General features: G+C 37.2%; 1 protein-coding gene across 6 annotated transcripts in view; it reads left to right on the forward strand.

Annotated features, from left to right (window-relative positions):
• Positions 1–3742: 3742 nt before the first annotated feature.
• Positions 3743–18074, forward strand: part of ep400 (E1A binding protein p400) — a 47599-nt gene continuing 33267 nt past the window's right edge. For 4 of the 6 annotated variants that reach the window (XM_014023428.1, XM_014023431.1, XM_014023430.1 and 1 more), the window contains exons 1-21: positions 3743–3921; positions 6626–7947; positions 8023–8130; positions 8242–8326; positions 8587–8706; positions 10304–10686; positions 10933–11226; positions 12774–12959; positions 13053–13193; positions 13268–13340; positions 13513–13544; positions 13639–13696; positions 13780–13869; positions 14836–14949; positions 15055–15242; positions 15319–15496; positions 15590–15726; positions 15830–15999; positions 17242–17416; positions 17522–17658; positions 17799–17985. In XM_014023428.1, coding sequence (XP_013878882.1) covers positions 6661–7947; positions 8023–8130; positions 8242–8326; positions 8587–8706; positions 10304–10686; positions 10933–11226; positions 12774–12959; positions 13053–13193; positions 13268–13340; positions 13513–13544; positions 13639–13696; positions 13780–13869; positions 14836–14949; positions 15055–15242; positions 15319–15496; positions 15590–15726; positions 15830–15999; positions 17242–17416; positions 17522–17658; positions 17799–17985 — 4143 coding nt within the window. In that variant the 5' untranslated portion in view covers positions 3743–3921; positions 6626–6660. Of the gene's footprint in view, positions 3926–6625; positions 7948–8022; positions 8131–8241; positions 8327–8586; positions 8707–10303; positions 10687–10932; positions 11227–12773; positions 12960–13052; positions 13194–13267; positions 13341–13512; positions 13545–13638; positions 13697–13779; positions 13870–14835; positions 14950–15054; positions 15243–15318; positions 15497–15589; positions 15727–15829; positions 16000–17241; positions 17417–17521; positions 17659–17798; positions 17986–18074 lie in introns of all 6 variants that reach the window. The other 2 variants (XM_014023429.1, XM_014023434.1) reach the window with 2 other exon arrangements.

The following is an 18074-nucleotide window of genomic DNA, read 5'->3' on the forward strand; positions in this document are numbered from 1 at the left end:
GGACCAGGGAGGATGATTCAACCACTCAACCACTAGATGTCGCTGAAAACAACAAATCCTATACACTGTGCCTTTAAAGTAAACTATTCAATATTAATAATTTTCTTTTGGAAAAATGCTGGAAAATATATTTTATTGGTAGTTTTTGTAAAACTACCATTAAATAAAATAATTACCAATGTAACAGTTTTGGATCTCAGTCATATCAATGTATGTGTTTTAATATTCTGTAGGGTTTATAAACTATAATATTTTCCCATTAACTAAGTATATGTGGTAAAGCTCAGCTTTCCCATTTATTCACCAGCCTCCAATGCAGCATTACACGCCTGAAAGTCTCAACAGTCAAATTCACAAGCGAGCAGATTCCTGCACTCGTGCAAATCCTGCTGTACACTACCTTTATGAGACAGAATTCACTCCAAAGTATACTTGTTTGTTTTGCACTTGGAACGATCAAAATTATTCAAATGTGATTTTTGAGTGTTTTGTACTTGAACTAAGAGTTAGGTTGGTTTCTCTGTTTGAGGCCTTTTGTGTTTTGGGTTCATGAATGTTCACCAATTAACAAGTGTGAATATTTTGAATGAGATGACCAAATATTACCAGTGTAGCATTTTGTTTTTGTAAAACTGTGCCTTTTTTGTACAATTTTGTATAATAGCAGTGTGTGAGGTGAAGTGTAACTGCATTATTACTGTTAGTCTTAAGGTCTCACAGACATGCAGTGWTTTTGGAAAGTGCAATAAGTTTATTTAGAACTTTGAATGAGGTTTTGTTTGATAACAAAAAAAGACATCTGGTAGTCTCTCAGGTAAGTGATGCAGGCGTTGATGAGGTTCTGCATGTCATGTTCATTTTGTGTGTGTGAATATTAAATTTGACATCAGTCATTAACTTTGCTAACGTTAGTTGTGGATATGTTTGAATTCATGCAAATGTATGGTTGTTATTGTAGATGTTAAGGTTTTTGTTTTGAGACAGTATACCAGGTTATAACAATTACACATTATTACATATTTATTATAAATGAATATTTACCGTAGACATTTGAAATGTATTCAGTTGCCTTTTGTACTTTTAGAATTGCTTGTCCACTGTGCAAAATGAGTCGTTATACTTTGTGTTCTCAATAAATTTTATTTGTAAATAATGATGAGTCTGTTCATCAGAAATTGTGTTTTTTATGTAGAAACAACCAGTTGCTTTTTTCTGTTTAATGGTCATTCTTACGGATGTCAGCATATGTTCTAAAATCTGTCCTCATTAAATTGTCTTTCAACCACCTACAGTTTAAAGAAATTAATGAAAACATACAAAAACTATTAAAAGTAGAACATAAGCAATGAACATGGAGCACAAGAATAAATTATTGCACAGCACAAACATTTCAGGTGTTAGAAAACAGAAACCAAGTCAAGAAGGTTTTAATATGGAGCCGTCTTGTTAGGTATCGTTTGGAGTATGGGCGCTGTTGTTGCACAGCATCCCCTTTTTCACAGGTTGTGAAGGAAGGTTAGGATGAAGAAGAAGGGCAGTGGGTGAAGGAGGGCTCGCTGCTGGTGGGAGGAACAGGTGAACAGGTTTTGCTTTAACAATGTTCCACCCATCAGTTGTCAAAGAGGGTTGTTACAGGAAGGGTAAGATGTGTTACAACTAAAAGTATAATTAGCCACTCGATTCACAGTAAACTTTATGGATGTAGTTGGTGTTTGTTGTGATGGAGGCCTTGTGATGGACTTGCGACCTTTCCGGGTGTACCCCGCCCCTCTGACTGCTGGATATGGGCACCAGTGACCCCCATGACCCAGAAAGGAAGAAGCAGGTGATGGATGGATGTTTATACTTTTTAATTTTACTTTACATTCAGCCTTTTTCCCATTGCGGGTATAGTATTTGACATAGATGGCATTAAAATAAAAGTTTTCTGCTGTTTGAAATTTCATTTTTATCTGATCAACTGTCTTGTTGCCACAAGACTCACCCTAAAAACTGCCATATAGTTTCCCCTCATTAAAAAATCTGAAATGTGTAGTAGCTTGTTGTTCCCAGGTCAACTTCTCTTCCTGGAAGCTGCCCTCGTTCTTCAGGCATGTCAATGATGCCCTCTGGTGCTTGTAGGCTGAGGTAGGAAGGAATGCTTTTCCTCTCAGTCAGCATTAAACATCACATCCTGCAGAAACTAAACAACAAATAGCAAATGGTGAAAAAATCCAACTGAAAAAAAAAATGTTCAGTTTAGATCTGGTCTTGACATATAAATGTTTGCGTCTTTTTTTTAAACAAGATCTTGATAATATTCTAAATCTTGCTCAGTGATTCTTAACCAGGTGACCAGTTTATTTTTAGACATTTCTGGTTTGCAGCAAACACACGTTATTTTTTTCTCAAGCCAAACATCCCTGTGTTGGATGTGTTTGCTCAAAGCTCAGAAATAATCCAGCTATTTGTCATATTTGTGTTATGTTTTTGTGGTTTGTGTCCAGAATCAAAGTTTCAGACTGGAGTCCCTATGCAAAAGCTCACACCCTTAATGTAAAAAAGAAAAGAAAAGAAAAGAAAAGAAAAGCTCACAAATTATACACTTTTATTATCAAGACATTTAATGTCAGTAGTGTATAAATCGCAACAAATAAGCATGTTTTACAATATTAAAAACATTAATCAATATTGTAACCGCTCGATCTTGTTCCAGTGATAAAAACCTTTGGTAAAAATAAAAGTGTGGAAGGTAAGAAGGTGAGAACAGCTCAAAATAAGGAATGTAGGAGCATTCCTTATTCACAAATATCATACTTTAAACCTTTAATCATAAACAAAAAATTGTGGGCTTTTGTCTTTTTCCCTAAAGCTGTGAGTTTGTGTCTTGTGAGCTTTTGTGCACCTTCAGAATGAGATGGCTTGATGTCAAAGAATGACTGAGTTATAACAGTTTTGGTCAAATCTTACCTTATTAAATATATTAAATATATTAAATATTGACGCTTATTAAATTATCCATGTTTCATGAACAAATCCTCCTTTATTGGAAAATTGTCTATAAATATAATTTCTCTTTACAAAACACCTTTATGAAGACAGCTTGGAACCATTCAGAATAATAAATATTTAATCTTGTTGTGATTTTTTTAATTCAAAATTTATTATTGGAGAGAATGTCTTTTATTTATTTATTTATTTATTTATTTATTTATTTATTTATGCAATACAGGCATAGAAAGGGATATATTTTTATTTTTCTTGCATCATTTTGAAAAATAATTTTGATTCACTTTCCTAATCAGGGGATAATAAACTCAAGAGATTTTTATTGTCAATAACAAAGCGGTTAAATGTGGCCTCATAATGGAGGACAAAACAAAATGTTCATTTTGATCAAATTATTTGTTCAAACATTGCCAAAATGTTTACTGTTTCTTAATGATTTGGCCTCCCTAAAGAGATTCTTAGAAACTGTGCAAATCATTAAAATCTCAAAAAACATTATTGAAAAATATTATGTAAAGTGGCTCCAGTTGATGTAAGTATTATTTTTATTGCGTTTAAATTTTACTCGTGTGGCTTTTAATGTCCATGTTCTTTGTTTTTGTTCACTGTTTGAGTGCTCTAAGATTTTCTGCTCAAACTGTGTGTTTAATCGTATATAAGCCTGTAAGATTTGTAAATAAAGAGGGGAAATGAAACGCTTGTTTTATTTGCGTCATGCTTTTCAAATCACTTCCTGTAAAAGAAGAACTACATCCGGGTCATACAAAAGTTGTCGCGGACGCCATGTTGGTGAATGAAATTAGCTTCAAAACATTGAAAAACGGATAGCAATATTAGTTGTTTATAATGTATAGAATAATGCTTGTACGATCTTGTAGCATCGTTTAGAGATGACTTAGAAATTAGAAAACCTACACAGAAGTCTTGTATCTTGTAAGTAAGTCAATTTAAATGATTAATTTATTTATTCATTGGCCGCATGATAGCAACAACAAGCTAATCGCTAGCATCGGCTAGCACCCGATCCGTTTTGAGGGTCATTTTAATTACTGAAATGAGGGGTTGCGTTTATAGAAATGTCACAGGGTAACACTTTTAGTAAAATATTTAGTACTTATACGGTTTTGTTTCTGTCGTTTACATGCAGGTATTGACAAGATAGAAAAATAAGCTGGGTTTAAGCATTACGCCCCGATGTGGACAGTAGCGTTAACAAGCGAAGAGTATTTTTGAAAAGACGTCGCCCTTCATTTTTATTTACGTTTTGTTTATATGTTGCATTTATGTTGCGAAACTGGCTACAGTCTAAATAGAATAGAATAGAAATAGAAACGCATAAGCAAACAATAAATAAGATTTATTTGCAAGCCCAATCGTTATCCATGTCACATAATTTTGCAAATGCATGTTGTTGTTTCTGCTATTATTGCTGCCATTTTACAGCGCTTGCACGCTAATACCACAAATATTTCATCCGCTCAGCATTTCTAACACATTTTAAATTCACGTGTGAAGGATATATGTGACCCATCATGTCAAAATGAGGATTAAGTCAAATTTAGTCAAAATGACCTAATTACATTTTCAGATTCTTGGCTTTAAAAGCTACATTTTGATACCTGGATCATTCTGATATCATAATTAAATCAATATGTACACCTTACTTTGTCTTGTTGGTTACAATAATACATAAATATTTGGTCTGAATCCTAATTTGATGCCATTTTATTGAGGAATGTTTGATGTCCTTATAAAGAGGAAACCTCAAATTATGTTTGAATATTAAGATTTCCCAATTAAAAAGAAACAATACTTTGCTAACTCACAGGGAAAATGTCAAAATTTTAAGGCGTTTTTCCTCAAAATCAGTTTTTTTTGTTGCTACTRCTCAAAAAGTTGCTTCAAAATTTTGTTTTATGATTATATTTCAGACAGTTCATTCAAATGATACATTAATAAGGCATTTATTCATTATATTTTGACAAAATGCAATTTTTGTTAACATTTTAGTCAAAACACTGTATTTGCCTATTTCTCCATGTACAACCTTTGGACTTAATCCTCGTTTYGATGTGATGGGTCACATATTGTTGAACCCCTAACCTAAAAATGTATGTTCTGCAAAGGCATGAAGAAAGTAAATACAAGCTGTCAGCATCAAAGACTGTCTTTGAAAATATTTATATACTGGTTTATRTTAAAACTACTGTCTTATTCTTCCCCTTAACAATACTAATACATCATWTGAAGCAGTACGTGTCTTTCTGTGAAAACCAAAGATTGACAGGAGAAAAGAATTGTTTTTAGAATGTGGAAAATTAAAAAGTTGGAACTATTAAGTGTAGGGCTAAGTATTAAAGGTTAGAGGGTAGCCTGTCTAGTCATTTTTAGTTATTTTTAGTGCCTTTTAGGAAGATGATTTCAACCTGTGCTGGTTGAAGATTGAATTGGAGTCCCCCTTGATGAACCTGAGAAGGTAGTTTGGTGGTAGGAAATGCTGCTGCTCCAATGACCCTGACCTGGTCCTAAATTAGCAACAGAAAACAGACAAAAACATGAAGAGTTGGTTGCCTTCAGACCCAGGCCTCCCTTGCAAAAGAGATCTCTGATCTCAATGASATTCACCTGGTTGAATTGGAGGTTAAAAGACTATGTGATGGGGAAACCAAAGTAATTCAGTCTTTATTAGSGGTGTAACAATACATCGATCCACATTGATGTATCGATTAAATTTTTAATGAATCAATTACATCAATTCAATTCAATTCAAAAATACTTTATTGATCCCAGAGGGAAATTTGGTAAATGATGATCAGGGCAAAATAAAAAAAATGTATCTACATGAYCTTCATATTCCCACTGTGGATAGATATCAAATGCTCATCTAACACAGTCATTTATGTTAGATGAGATTGCATCTAGGGATGCAATATATTAATTATTAAATTAATTTAAAGTTGACTGATTTTATCAACTAACGATTAATTGATAGGTGGYCGTTTTCTATAAAACCCGAGATTTCTCTTGTATTGTCCTTTCTATAACATGAAGGGCTAATTTTTTATATGCTGGATTTCAAAAAARAARMRCASMRYWWTATWTTWWAAAAATATGTTGTGCCAGCTGTGTTAAATACTGACTKAATAAATAGAAAATTTTGGATTTCTCACACATTATTAAAGTTTGACATATTTATAAATTATAACAAAACATGAATCTATTCGGTTGCTGAAAAATAAAATAAAAAAGAATTAGAAGAATATATGTGAAACACTTAATCCACCATGAACAGAGATGTGTAAAACTCTAATTTATTAATTGATTATTATTACTTATTTACATTTGGAATTTATGATTTTTCCTTGAATCTTTAATTTTTGTTGTTTTTTTTGTTGCTGCAGATTGCTCTGACTGTGTCTAAAACTATATATTTGAATTATAAGTGGATCTAACTAGACTCTAGGTGTTCTCTGTGGCTGGAAGMTGCTTGATATAAACTCTCACAACAAATAAAAATGTATGATTTCCAAATAGCCTTATTTATAAAGGAACTAATTAAATTTCAAATGTGAGGACAGCTCATATATCTGTTTAGTAGTTAAAAATTACTTGTCTTTGTGCTGTTCCCTTTTCACAGATTATTCTGCTTAGGCAAAGTAATAGTGTCACGCAATGCACCATGGAAGTGGATCACAGAATATGCAACGGCAGCTTCAAAAATCCAAGTCTGTCAGTGGGTCAGAAGCAGACGAGCAGCAGCCAGCCATGGCAGCTACACAGCAGCAAGCGACAGTTAACCATCCTCAATCTCCTGTGACCACTTTTACTTCTGCTGCCAGCCCTTCAGCCCCTCAGTCCCCCAATTATCAGATAATCATGAGTCGAAGCCCAGCCACCAGCCAGAATGTAAACATCACTTTACAAAACACCCAGCAGATCACTCTAGCCTCACTCCCCATCCAGAACCCATTATCCCCTGGCTTCCAGCACACTACACCTCAGTGGAGGTTCGAACCGGCCCCATCCTCCTACATTCAGGTCACCTCACCGGTGCCCCAACCTATTCAGCCCCAAAGTCCCACCCAGCATAGTCCAGTCGCTCTACAAGGTGTCACAAGGGCAGGGGCACAACCAACAGCGTTGGGAGTGTGTGCACAGAGCCCAACGCGATTTATCGACGCTGGTATGTTAGTTCGACAAATTAGTTTAGGCAGCCAATCAGGAGGGGGGCACTTTGTTTTCCAGGAYGGAACAGGACTAGCCCAGATAGCACCAGCAGCTTCTGGCCAAGTACAAATATCTTCTCCAGGAACACCGGGCTCTGTGAGAGAACGACGGCTCTCTCAGCCTCACTCTCAAACTGGAGGCACCATTCATCACCTTGGACCTCAAAGCCCAGTTGCCACTGGTACTAATCTTTCTACACTGGGCAGCCCTGGTCACATCACTACTTCCAACCTACCTCCACAAATCAGCAGTATCATAAAAGGTCAGCTTACACGCCCTATAATATTTGAAAAGACTGCACAAGGTGTGGTAACCACAGCTACAGCATCATTTAGCATACCCTCCTCCATTCCACCCTCCAGCCCATCTCTTACTAGTCCACCCCAAGCTGTCCCCAACAATCCTCTCACACCAACCAGTATAACTTCAGGCAGCATAAAGAAGCAAGCTGCCAAGAAGCTAGAGGAAATCGCCCCTTCTACTCCAGAAATTGCCCAGCTTAGAAAACAATGCTTGGAACATCACACCAAGAAAATGGAGAGCTTGAAAGAAGTGTTCAAGGAGTACCTGATTGAACTTTTCTTTCTGCGACACCTTCAAGGAAACATGATGGACTATCTAGCCTTTAAAAAGAAGCCTTGTGTTCCCTTGTATACCTACTTGAGACAAAATGACTTGGATCTTGAAGACGATGACGATGAGGAAGAACAGTCGGAAGTCATTAATGACGAGGTATTACCACAGCGAGTTCTTAGATTGTCTAGTTGTTGCACATATTGAATACTCTACGTCTTATTGTTTTTAAAGGTAAAGGTTGTTACTGGAAAAGATGGCCAAGCAGTGACACCGGTTGCCATAGCAACACAGCTTCCTCCCAATGTTTCTGCAGCTTTCTCTACTCAGCAGCAATTTCAGGTGATAGAGAAGACATTTAATACATGGATATTTTTCACATTTCTTGGGTTTTATAAAAAAAGAAGGTGATTGCTGACAGTTTTTCACTAATTGTGTGAGGTTGTTTTGCAGGGGCATCAAGGGGCTGGCTCAGGCACTGTTGCAAACCCTGGAGACATGGATGCTTTTAAGAGGCAACAGGCTATGGTGCAAGCAGGTAGGGCAAGGACTGTAGACTCCTGTCTCTCCTTTGTTGCTTTGTTTCCCCCCACCCCCCCGTTTGCTTTGTTTTTTGTTTGGTTTCTTTTTTCCTTCTAATTGCTTCTGCTTTTAGATATTTGGCAACCTCTACTAGCGCTTTGTGTTGAAGTCTAAAACCAAGGAAGGAGAGGTGACCTGTAAGGTCTGCAGAAGGTCATTGCTCTGTGCCGAGTGCCTTTTTTGCGTTATGAGGGTATTGTGTGTTTTAAATCCCAGATCAGGCTAAGAGGCCCCGGATTGACGTTGGTCGCCATGGGCTGATTTTCCAGCATCCTGGTGTAGCTCCTTTAGGATCACCTGGCGTTCCTCTTCAGCAGCTAATGCCGACCGCGCAAGGTAGGAGTGCTACCACCAGGCCGTTCTGTGTTCTGTTCGATGCTGCTGGACCTATGCCCTTCCTCAGACTAAGGAAAGTGAATTTGAATCACAACACGTCTACAAATTCCAAGCAGCATCAACAAATTGATCTTCAACCATCTGCTGGATTTCTCAGCAGTCCACAGGAAGTTCAGGCTTAGCTGTACCAGCACCAGCTCTCTCTGTCAAGATAAATTGGGATGAAGACAATCCCAATGTCTGAAGAAGAGTAGCCACTCAATGGGGAGATGCCATGTCTTCTTTTTATTTTTAATTTTTACTTCCTGTTCACTTGTCGTTATTCATCTCTTCTTTTATGAAGTTTGTTCCGATTAGTCTTCTTTGTTTGGACAGACCTTCTCATGTTGATGGATTTTTTTTTATTTGAGGTGGATCTCATAAAGTGGGAACCCTCTGGGAAACTTTCCACTTTCCAATGGGTATTTCTTCTTTCCCATTGTTTTAATCCACCTGACATACTTTTGGTTTCCATTGTCATTCCAAGTCTTTTTGTCTTCATCGTCTGTTTTTGAACCTTGTAACATCGAATCAAAATCATCGTTCAATCATCATCCGTCAGTTCTGCAAAGTGTTTTTATCTTCTGGTCATTTTTAGTTTGTTTTCTTCCATGTTATGTCATGACATTTTGTTCTGACTTGGCTTCTTTCCCTCAACTTAAGTAGGAGGGGGATCATTTGGAGGAGTTTTGCTCACGGCTCAAGTTTTTTGCGATTTTGGTGGTGTAGGTGTGTCAGGGCCAGGTGTTGGTGGCGTCTAGGCAAGGTGATGTGACGTGCAGGGAGGTAAGGCAGGTGCTGCTTCAGTGTGCACAGCTCTGCTCAGGCTTGCTGTCTGCAAACCCCATGTGTGTCCTTTTGCTCACCTCTGTGCTCTGTCGCTGTGTGAGGCATCCAGGTGCCTTGGTTGCCGCAACAATGACATTGCTTCATGCATGGTACACATATGCTGTTTTCGTGTCTGCTTTGTAGTTTTATTTCCCCTTTTTTCCTATTTTCAGAAACTTTTCATTTTTATTTGTAACATTTTAATTTACTCTAAAACTTTGTCTTACCGCATGTATGATTTTTTGATGTTTTTAACCACATTCTCTGCATTTGAAATGCAATGTTTTGATTTTGCATTGATCAAAGTAGTGTTTCATTTGAGAGACATGTAGATTCTCATATTGATTTCATTTCTTCTGTAACCATTTTGCTGTATGATTTTCATTAGTTTTGCTCGAATCATCCAGGACTAGTATTCTACTGTTAATGACTAGTTCATTAAGAGGAGGTTACAGGAGCTCTAAAATTTGACGTGCACACTGTTATTTAAAATAAAAAGTAATTTTTTATTATTACTAGATTCAAAATGTATGCCTTCTACAAAAGGGTCTCTCAAATTATCAAGGGAAAAATCCTAAATTCCTAATAGAATTAAAACAAATTAGGAAAGAGAAAAGTAAATTCTATGAAACACTTCATATAAGATGTCAACTTGATTTTTTAAAAACTTTTTCTGGTTTTTGTTCTCTGTACTACCTTTTGTCCTATACTTTGGTTGCCGTGTATACAGGTGGTATGCCACCTACTCCTCAAGCGGTCCAGATTGCAGGACAGAAGCAAAACCAGCAACAGTACGACCCGTCTAAAGGACCTCCAGTGCAGAATGCTGCCAGTCTTCACACCCCCCCACCCCAGCTACCCAGCAGGTTGCAACAAGGTGCCCTCCCTATGGCGAGCCTACCTTTGGCTCAGTTAGTGGAGAATGCAGCTCAGTCTGGTGGGCAGCTCCAGGCACCAGTTCAAGTACAGACAGGAGGGTCTGTCCTGGCTACAATGAACCCCCACACACAGCTCCAGACCCAGCTCCAGCAGCAGATACAACAAGGTGTTCATATCCAGCTGCAGCCCCAACAACAACAACAATCCCAGACCATTCTACAGGCAGGACAAGCGGTCAGTTTTTGTAACATCAATGAAATTATCAGTCTTTGAAAACTGACAACATTCGTTCATTCAGGAATAGGGCATGTTAATGTTAATAATTTCATCATTTTATTTACTTACAAACTTATGCATAGTTTCCTATTTAAGACTAACAGATTCCATTTCTGTCATATTAAAACAAAGAAGTTCTGACATATCGTCACCAATCTTTATAGTTTAAATTAAATTTTAGGGATTTGTTTCCCCTCTCCACAGACGGTGACACTTGCTCGGCCTGTTACAGATTTAAACCAGCCGGTTCAGAGGATTATGACCAACTCAGTATCATTAACATCTGTGTCTCCTGCTCCTCTGTCCACTCCAAACTCTAATCCATCTCCCCAAACAAGTTCTGTCCGTCCTCTTGGCTCTAATATTAACCCAAGCACCCAGTCCAAACTAATGGGAACCAATGGGTCTGCGGTCAAAATGGGTGGCTTTGGTCAAAATACCACCATGCAGTCCTCACAAGAAGGTTCTCAAGACAAACAAGTGGAGCAGGCTAAACTGGTGAGTGTTGTTTACACATGTAGTCTGATTAAAAATGTAGACATTAGAAGTTTGTCTAACATTTACTGATATTATTGTTCCTCAGTGGATCAATGAAGTGTGTTTCTATTCTTTGCTGTATTTCCTAAATAAGATAATTGTGCCCACAATGTGTGAAGGGCCTTTGGCAGGTGACCATTCTGGTTTAATCTTTGCACAATTTCCAACTTTAAAAACATAAAAATTTGAATAATAATAAGATTAAAATCTGCGAAGCAAATTTGAACCCGCCTCACCTCCATACCAAGTCTGAAGACATGTAACATTACAGAAAAAAAAAATAGTTTCTGAAGCAACAAATGAAGGTCTCCTGGGTGGAAATCTCAAACATGGAACATACGTTTAATAAAGCAGCAAAATTGAACTCAAAGTTCAAATGTGCTTCTACTTTTTTTAAAGGTAGTTTTGTCAGACAATGTCTGCCAGAAGAAATGTCAAATATTTGTAAAACAATAATGTTTATATGTGATCTTTGCTTTTGGTCAGCTCCTCTACTATTGGTCAACACAGCTCCTTCCTGTCTGTTGACCAATAGAAGAGGTGCTGACCCTAGAAGGGCCGCCCTCCTTATTTGCACAAAGAGGCAGAAATGAATAAGGTAAAGTAAAAACAGGAAACAGAGAAATGTAAAAGCAACACATGGAAATAAAAAGACTTGTGGGAAATAAATAAATAAATAAATAAATATAAACATTTAAGAGACAAATGCCTGTACAAGTAAAAGGAAAAACAAAAAATAAATATTTTTAAAAACAGTAAAATGTAAATTACGTAGCCCATGTGGTAAAATACAAATATCAATCTTTTATTTAAACTAAGCTGGAAAAATGAATATGAAGGTCAATTAAATAAAACAAGGTAAAGTTCTCTTTTTTTAATTTAATTGGTGCATTTTAAGTGTATTTATTTATTTATTGGACCATTTATATATTTGATTTTATTTGTAATTGTGACAGTTTCATAGGAGCCCGCGAGGGGACATGGGGAGATTTTTTTCTATTGATTTCCCACGCAATACTTTTGAGTTACCTCACAAAACGTTTTGCGTTACCTCGCAAAAGTTTGTTTTGTATATGAACTGAAGTAAATCAGACTTTTATTTTGAAATATCCGGTTTCCAAAACAGGATGTGTCACCACAGTTTGTGAAATTGACGTTGCATGGCTGCACTGTGTTCAAATATCGTCATATGACATACTTCCATGCGTGGTTGTGTGATATATTCATTCTGAAGCTGAATTAAAGYAGTAGGCTAACTCACTAATGGTGGACATGTGAGTTTGTTAATAAACCAGCAGGCACAACAGTGATAAACTACTTTTGCGAGGGAACGCAAACGGTATTGCGTGGGAACGCAAAAGAAAATAAATCTCACGTGTCCCCTCATGGGCTCCGTAGTTTCAGTCCTCCACAAAGTTCTGTGGTTTAGCTTTTTTTTTTGTCATTGTAGTTAAAATGAGTATGATCTTATTTATACTCTGATGTCATTTGTCATTTCTGTGTCTTAGGAAAGTCAGGTGCACCAGCGTATTTCTGAGCTGAGGAAGGAGGGTCAGTGGTCAGCCAGCAGACTCCCCAAGCTTGTGGAGGCTTCTCGTCCAAAGTCCCACTGGGACTACCTGCTGGAGGAGATGCAGTGGATGGCAGCAGACTTTGCTCAGGAGAGGAGATGGAAGGAGGCTGCTGCTAAGAAGGTTTGACTAACATGAAAGAATTCACAAACAGAAGTTACAGATGAGCACAGCAAAAGTGTGATGTCTCTGTAACGCCTCACGTTTCTGCTGCAGCTTGTTCGCACTTGTGCACGTCACCACCAAGAACAGAGAAAAAGTGAGGAAAGGTCAGAAAAAGAAAGGGAAATTCATCTCCGTCACATTGCCAGCACGATTGCCCGAGAGGTGGAATTCTTCTGGTCAAACATTGAACAGGTGYGTGTCGTACAATCTCATTTGTGCACGATTGTGTTTTTATTTGATCTAAATAAGAGATCATTTTCTCTAAGGTGGTGGAAATCAAACTCCAATTTGAAATTTATGAGAAGAGGCTCAAAGCACTTGGTTTACAAAAAGCCACAGGTATGTCCCACTGAACAGCTCCTGACAATAACTAATACAATTGTTTCTTTGTAGCATGAGCTTTAACGTCAGGAATTTTGTTCCAGCACTTTGTGTGGTGAAACTGATTTACCTCTACAACCCTGAACTGTGCCAAGTCATTAATACCACACTTGTTGTTCTTCCATTTCAGTGTTTGGGCAGACAGGAGAAAAAGTCAAAGTGGTAGGTGCAGCAATGACATTAAGATCAAGGTTAAATCAAAAAGTACGTCATTTAGTGTTTTTTATATGTATAATTTATTTTGTTCATTTTACAGGAGGGAGTCACTTCTGCTAAAAAAAGAAAATCAAGTTTGTCCTTGGCTGACGAAGATGGTATTTGTTAGTTTTGGGTTTAAATAGCGAAAACAGTGAAAGCAGAATGATCAATGTTTTATTGACTGTTTTCTTTCATCTAGTCTCAGATGAAGAAAGCACCATAGAGGAACAGGAAGGCATTGAGGGGGAAACGGACCACAAAGCAGAGCTGAATGACCTCGCCAAAGATGGTTTGTGCTTTTAAACAGCTTGTGAATTTTTCTTTCAATTCACARCAAGTATTGATGTTTTTGCTGTGTTAATTTTTTCTTTATAAAAAAGTCAAGTTTGATAAATGATGAGCATCAAGCTAAAAACAGATGCTTTTAAAAGATCTATTCCATAATAACTGATACAAAAACTCTGTATTGTTGCATAAAAGCTTTAACTTGAACTTTTAGTATTTTTCATTTGACTTTGTAATCCAGTTAGGCTAAATGTTTTTTTCCCTTACCTAAGAGAAAATCACACTCATGGTCTTACATATCCTGCATTCACAATTAGGTTCTATTACATTTTGCAAATTCATCAAAAACACAACAGCTTAGATATTTAGTTCTTGTTCAAATCAAATCAGTCCAGTCAAGATAAAATAAAACTGTTTAGAACAAACAGCACAATATTTTCATATTGCACTGCTGACCACCCTAAATTACTCTAGTTTAATTTCCTCATTGTGATGCCCCTAAAAATCAGTTGGCTGTAGGAAAAAAGTGTCTTTCTAAACTTGAAATGCTATTATTCAAACAATCACATGCAATTCTTCTTTTTATAGTTACCAATACACATGTAAAATCTATCATCACATATCCAAATACATTTATAGTGATTCCTGGTGTTCATGGTCGCCATTAAACTGTAATCTTTTGGTCTTTGACATCTGCCTTCCTGTTGACTTTTACATGTAAACATATCTGTAAATTAGTCTTATTGCTTTTTTATGCGTGCTGCTCTTTGAATAAATTAAGTGTGTTTCTGCTTTAGGTAAGTAATTAAGAAGGAGGGCTGTGCAACTTTTTTAAAGTTCAACACTTGTAAACAAGCAGTACTGAATGTTTTATAATAATGCTGGCACACAAGAAATGTTTTTAAATTGTTATACAGTATAATTACTTGCCGGGTTCTCTGTCTTTAAATTTTGTTTTTTTGTTTATTAGCTGAGATGTCTCTGGATGCCTTGAAGAAACTGTATGCTGGAGCGTACGCTGATAGTTTTGAGTGGCCTCAGCCAAGTCCTCACAGTGACGAGGATGACTCGGAGGAGACCGAAGGTGGCTTTACAATCTGAAATCACAGTCCTGTTAAAATTAATTTTAGTCATGTATGGCTGAAAATGCTGTCCCTAAAAATAAATATTTATTTCCCTTGTTTTCCAGAAATGGAATGCGCTTCAGGCAGCCCACCTCAAGCTGTATTAATCGACTCCCTGCTTAGTATGGACCAATATCGGAGTGCAGATAAAGCCACGTCTGACTCAAACGGAAGGCCAGGCAGAGACATCGCTGAAGTGGCTGCTGCCACAGAACTGATATTGCCTAAAGGCAGCCTCAGAACCACATCATCTGTAAGCACAAAGACGATTAAAACATTTATAAAAAACATGCTTTTATCGTTTTAAAACTGTTTTTTTTTTTTATTAGACTCGCAGCTCAGCACCTTTTCTGTTGCATGGAGTGCTGCGAGAATATCAGCAAATTGGTGTGGATTGGTTGGTAAACCTTTACAAGAAGCAGCTCAATGGCATCTTAGCTGATGAAACAGGACTTGGCAAAACTGTGCAGACGGTAGCTTACATGGCCCACTTAGCAGGTCAAGAGGGTATGTTGACAATTAAATATACTCGTATTTTTACAGAGTATATCTAATTTAACAATAAAGCATTTTAAAGACATTTACTGCTTTCGTCCACAGGCGTCTGGGGTCCCCATCTTATTATAGWAAGAACCTGTAAGCTGCTAAGCTGGGAGCTGGAGTTCAAGCGCTGGTGTCCTGGCCTTAAGATCCTTCTGTACCTGGGCAGTCGAAAGGAGCGCAGATCCAAGAGAACGGTATTCATGTTGTTTAAAACATATTTCTGGTAGAACTCAAAGCAGTCATCTTTATTTAAGATCTWTAATTATAGCAACTTACTGTGTGGACATGTTTTTGCAGTTGTGGGATGAATCCAACAGCTTCCACGTATGTGTGACGTCATACAAGCTTCTAATGAAAGATCAGAGCCATTTTCTGAGGAGAAGATGGAAGCATCTGGTTCTGGACGAGGTCCAGCTCATCAAAAACCTTACGCAGAAACACTGGGAAACAGTCTTTGCTATCAGAAGGTGAACTGCTCAAAAAAATACAATTGTGTAATCTCAGGAGTTTTGCGCAGTCTTAGAATTTGAGGTGTGTTTAGTATTTTCCAGTTTTGTTTTGATTTTTGTGGAAAAAGGGGCAGAATTTAATAACACATTCCATTTTTCTCAAGTTAGTTGCACAATTTGATTAAACAAGCTGCTTGTTAAAACTATCTCCTCTTGAATAGCTGTTTGAAAGTCAAGTTATGCACATGTTGAAGTATTACTCTGTTATTGCCCATTTTAAACTTTTAAAATAACTGCTGTAATTGCACATCTGTGTTTATTGTCTGTAGGGCTGCCTCGATTAGTCAACGACTTAATCGATTATTAAAATAGTCGATGACTAATTTAATAACTGATCAGTTTTTTTGTTCTTTGTTTTTCTGTCCAAACTGCTTTGACACCTTCCACTGCCACATCTGCCTTTCTGTCCTTGACACACATGCACAGTAGTGGTAACTGGGGTAGGCCGTGGACGTCACAAGACATTATACAGACAGGCTCTCGTATCATGGCTACCCAGCAACRGAGCTCAAAAGTGTGGGATCATTTTAAGAAAATGAAAGAGAAACCTGTGCAATATCTGTAAGGCAGAACTTGCCTTCAACAGCAATTATTTTAGTTAAGCATAGCTAAAGTGAGCTAAAATCTGATGATAGTTATATAATAGCAGATGCATTTTGGCTCGATAAGCTGTATGTTTTATATTCAATTATTGTATGATCCGATTAGTCGACTAATCGAAAAAAATAATCGGTGATTAATCGATTATAAAAATAATTGTTTGTGGCAGCTCCAGATGTCTGCATAGTGATACTTTACAGTTAATAGTCTGATGAGATTATTTTGCACTGAAAATGGGCTAATTCTGATTCCTAATATCTGATAGTCTACTGTCTCTAAAACAAAACATATCTTTTTTTATTCTTGCACAATTCTTTATATTATATTTTTATTATCAGCAGTAGTATCATGGCCAGTCAGTGTTAATTTAGTTTTTTGTGTACTATATAGTTTGTCAAGTAACTAGCGTGTGAACCTCTGTACTGATGCTGCTGTGACACCTGAATTTCTCCTCGGCGGGAGAATAAAGGCTGTTTCTATTTATTCTTCTAAGTAGATTATCACAAATTATTCCAGTTTTTTGTTGTTTGTGTGTATAAAAACGACTTTTTTGTCTAAATTCCTTTTAAAATAACCAAGAGATTCTTGTACATCTTTCAGTGAGCAGAGAATACTCCTCATCAACACTCCTCTACAAAATACCCTCAAAGAGTTGTGGACCATGATCCACTTCCTGTTGCCAGGAATCACCAGGCCCTACTCGGACTTCCCTGTTAAGGCAGGCACAGACCAGAACCAGGACTACTGCCACAAGCTAGTCATCCGCCTGCACAGGGTGAGTATAGCGCCTGCACATTCTCCTGCCTTTAATCTGTCATTTTTAATCCCATTCACATACAGTCTGCACAAACAAACAAGCTTTTGTTTTACATGTCTTTAGATGATCCAGCCGTTCATCTTGAGGCGCTCCAAACGAGATGTGGAGAAGCAGCTTCCCAAGAAGTATGAACACATCCTCAAGTGCCGTCTGTCCAGCAGACAGAAAAGTCTTTATGAGGACATCCTCACTCAGCCAGGGTAAAAATATCACTAATCTTTCATTTTAAAATTATATCTCCTTGGTAATGTAAAGCAGCTTTTATCATTTAAGGGGAAGAAAAAAATTAAATGTGCATCAAGATGTGTATTTATTTATTTTTTAATCTTTCAACAAAAAGGACTCAGGAGGCTCTGAAGACGGGTCATTTTGTTAGCGTGCTCCAGGTTTTAATGCGGCTGCAGCGAGTGTGTAACCACCCTGAGTTGGTTGCTCCCAGAGACACCAGCAGCTCGTTTTTCTGTTCCTCTCTTCAACACGACGTTCCATCGTTGATTCTGGAAGCTGTCGAGAATCAATCAAACAAGGTATACTCTTGTGCAAGGACTATCCTAAAATTGAAAATTTATTGTTGTTGATTGGCAGAAAATGTAGTTTTTCTGTTATAATTAATATT

The sequence above is a fragment of the Austrofundulus limnaeus genome, unplaced genomic scaffold, assembly GCF_001266775.1.
Source record: "Austrofundulus limnaeus strain Quisiro unplaced genomic scaffold, Austrofundulus_limnaeus-1.0 Scaffold369, whole genome shotgun sequence".
Classification (NCBI taxonomy): Eukaryota; Metazoa; Chordata; class Actinopteri; order Cyprinodontiformes; family Rivulidae; genus Austrofundulus; species Austrofundulus limnaeus.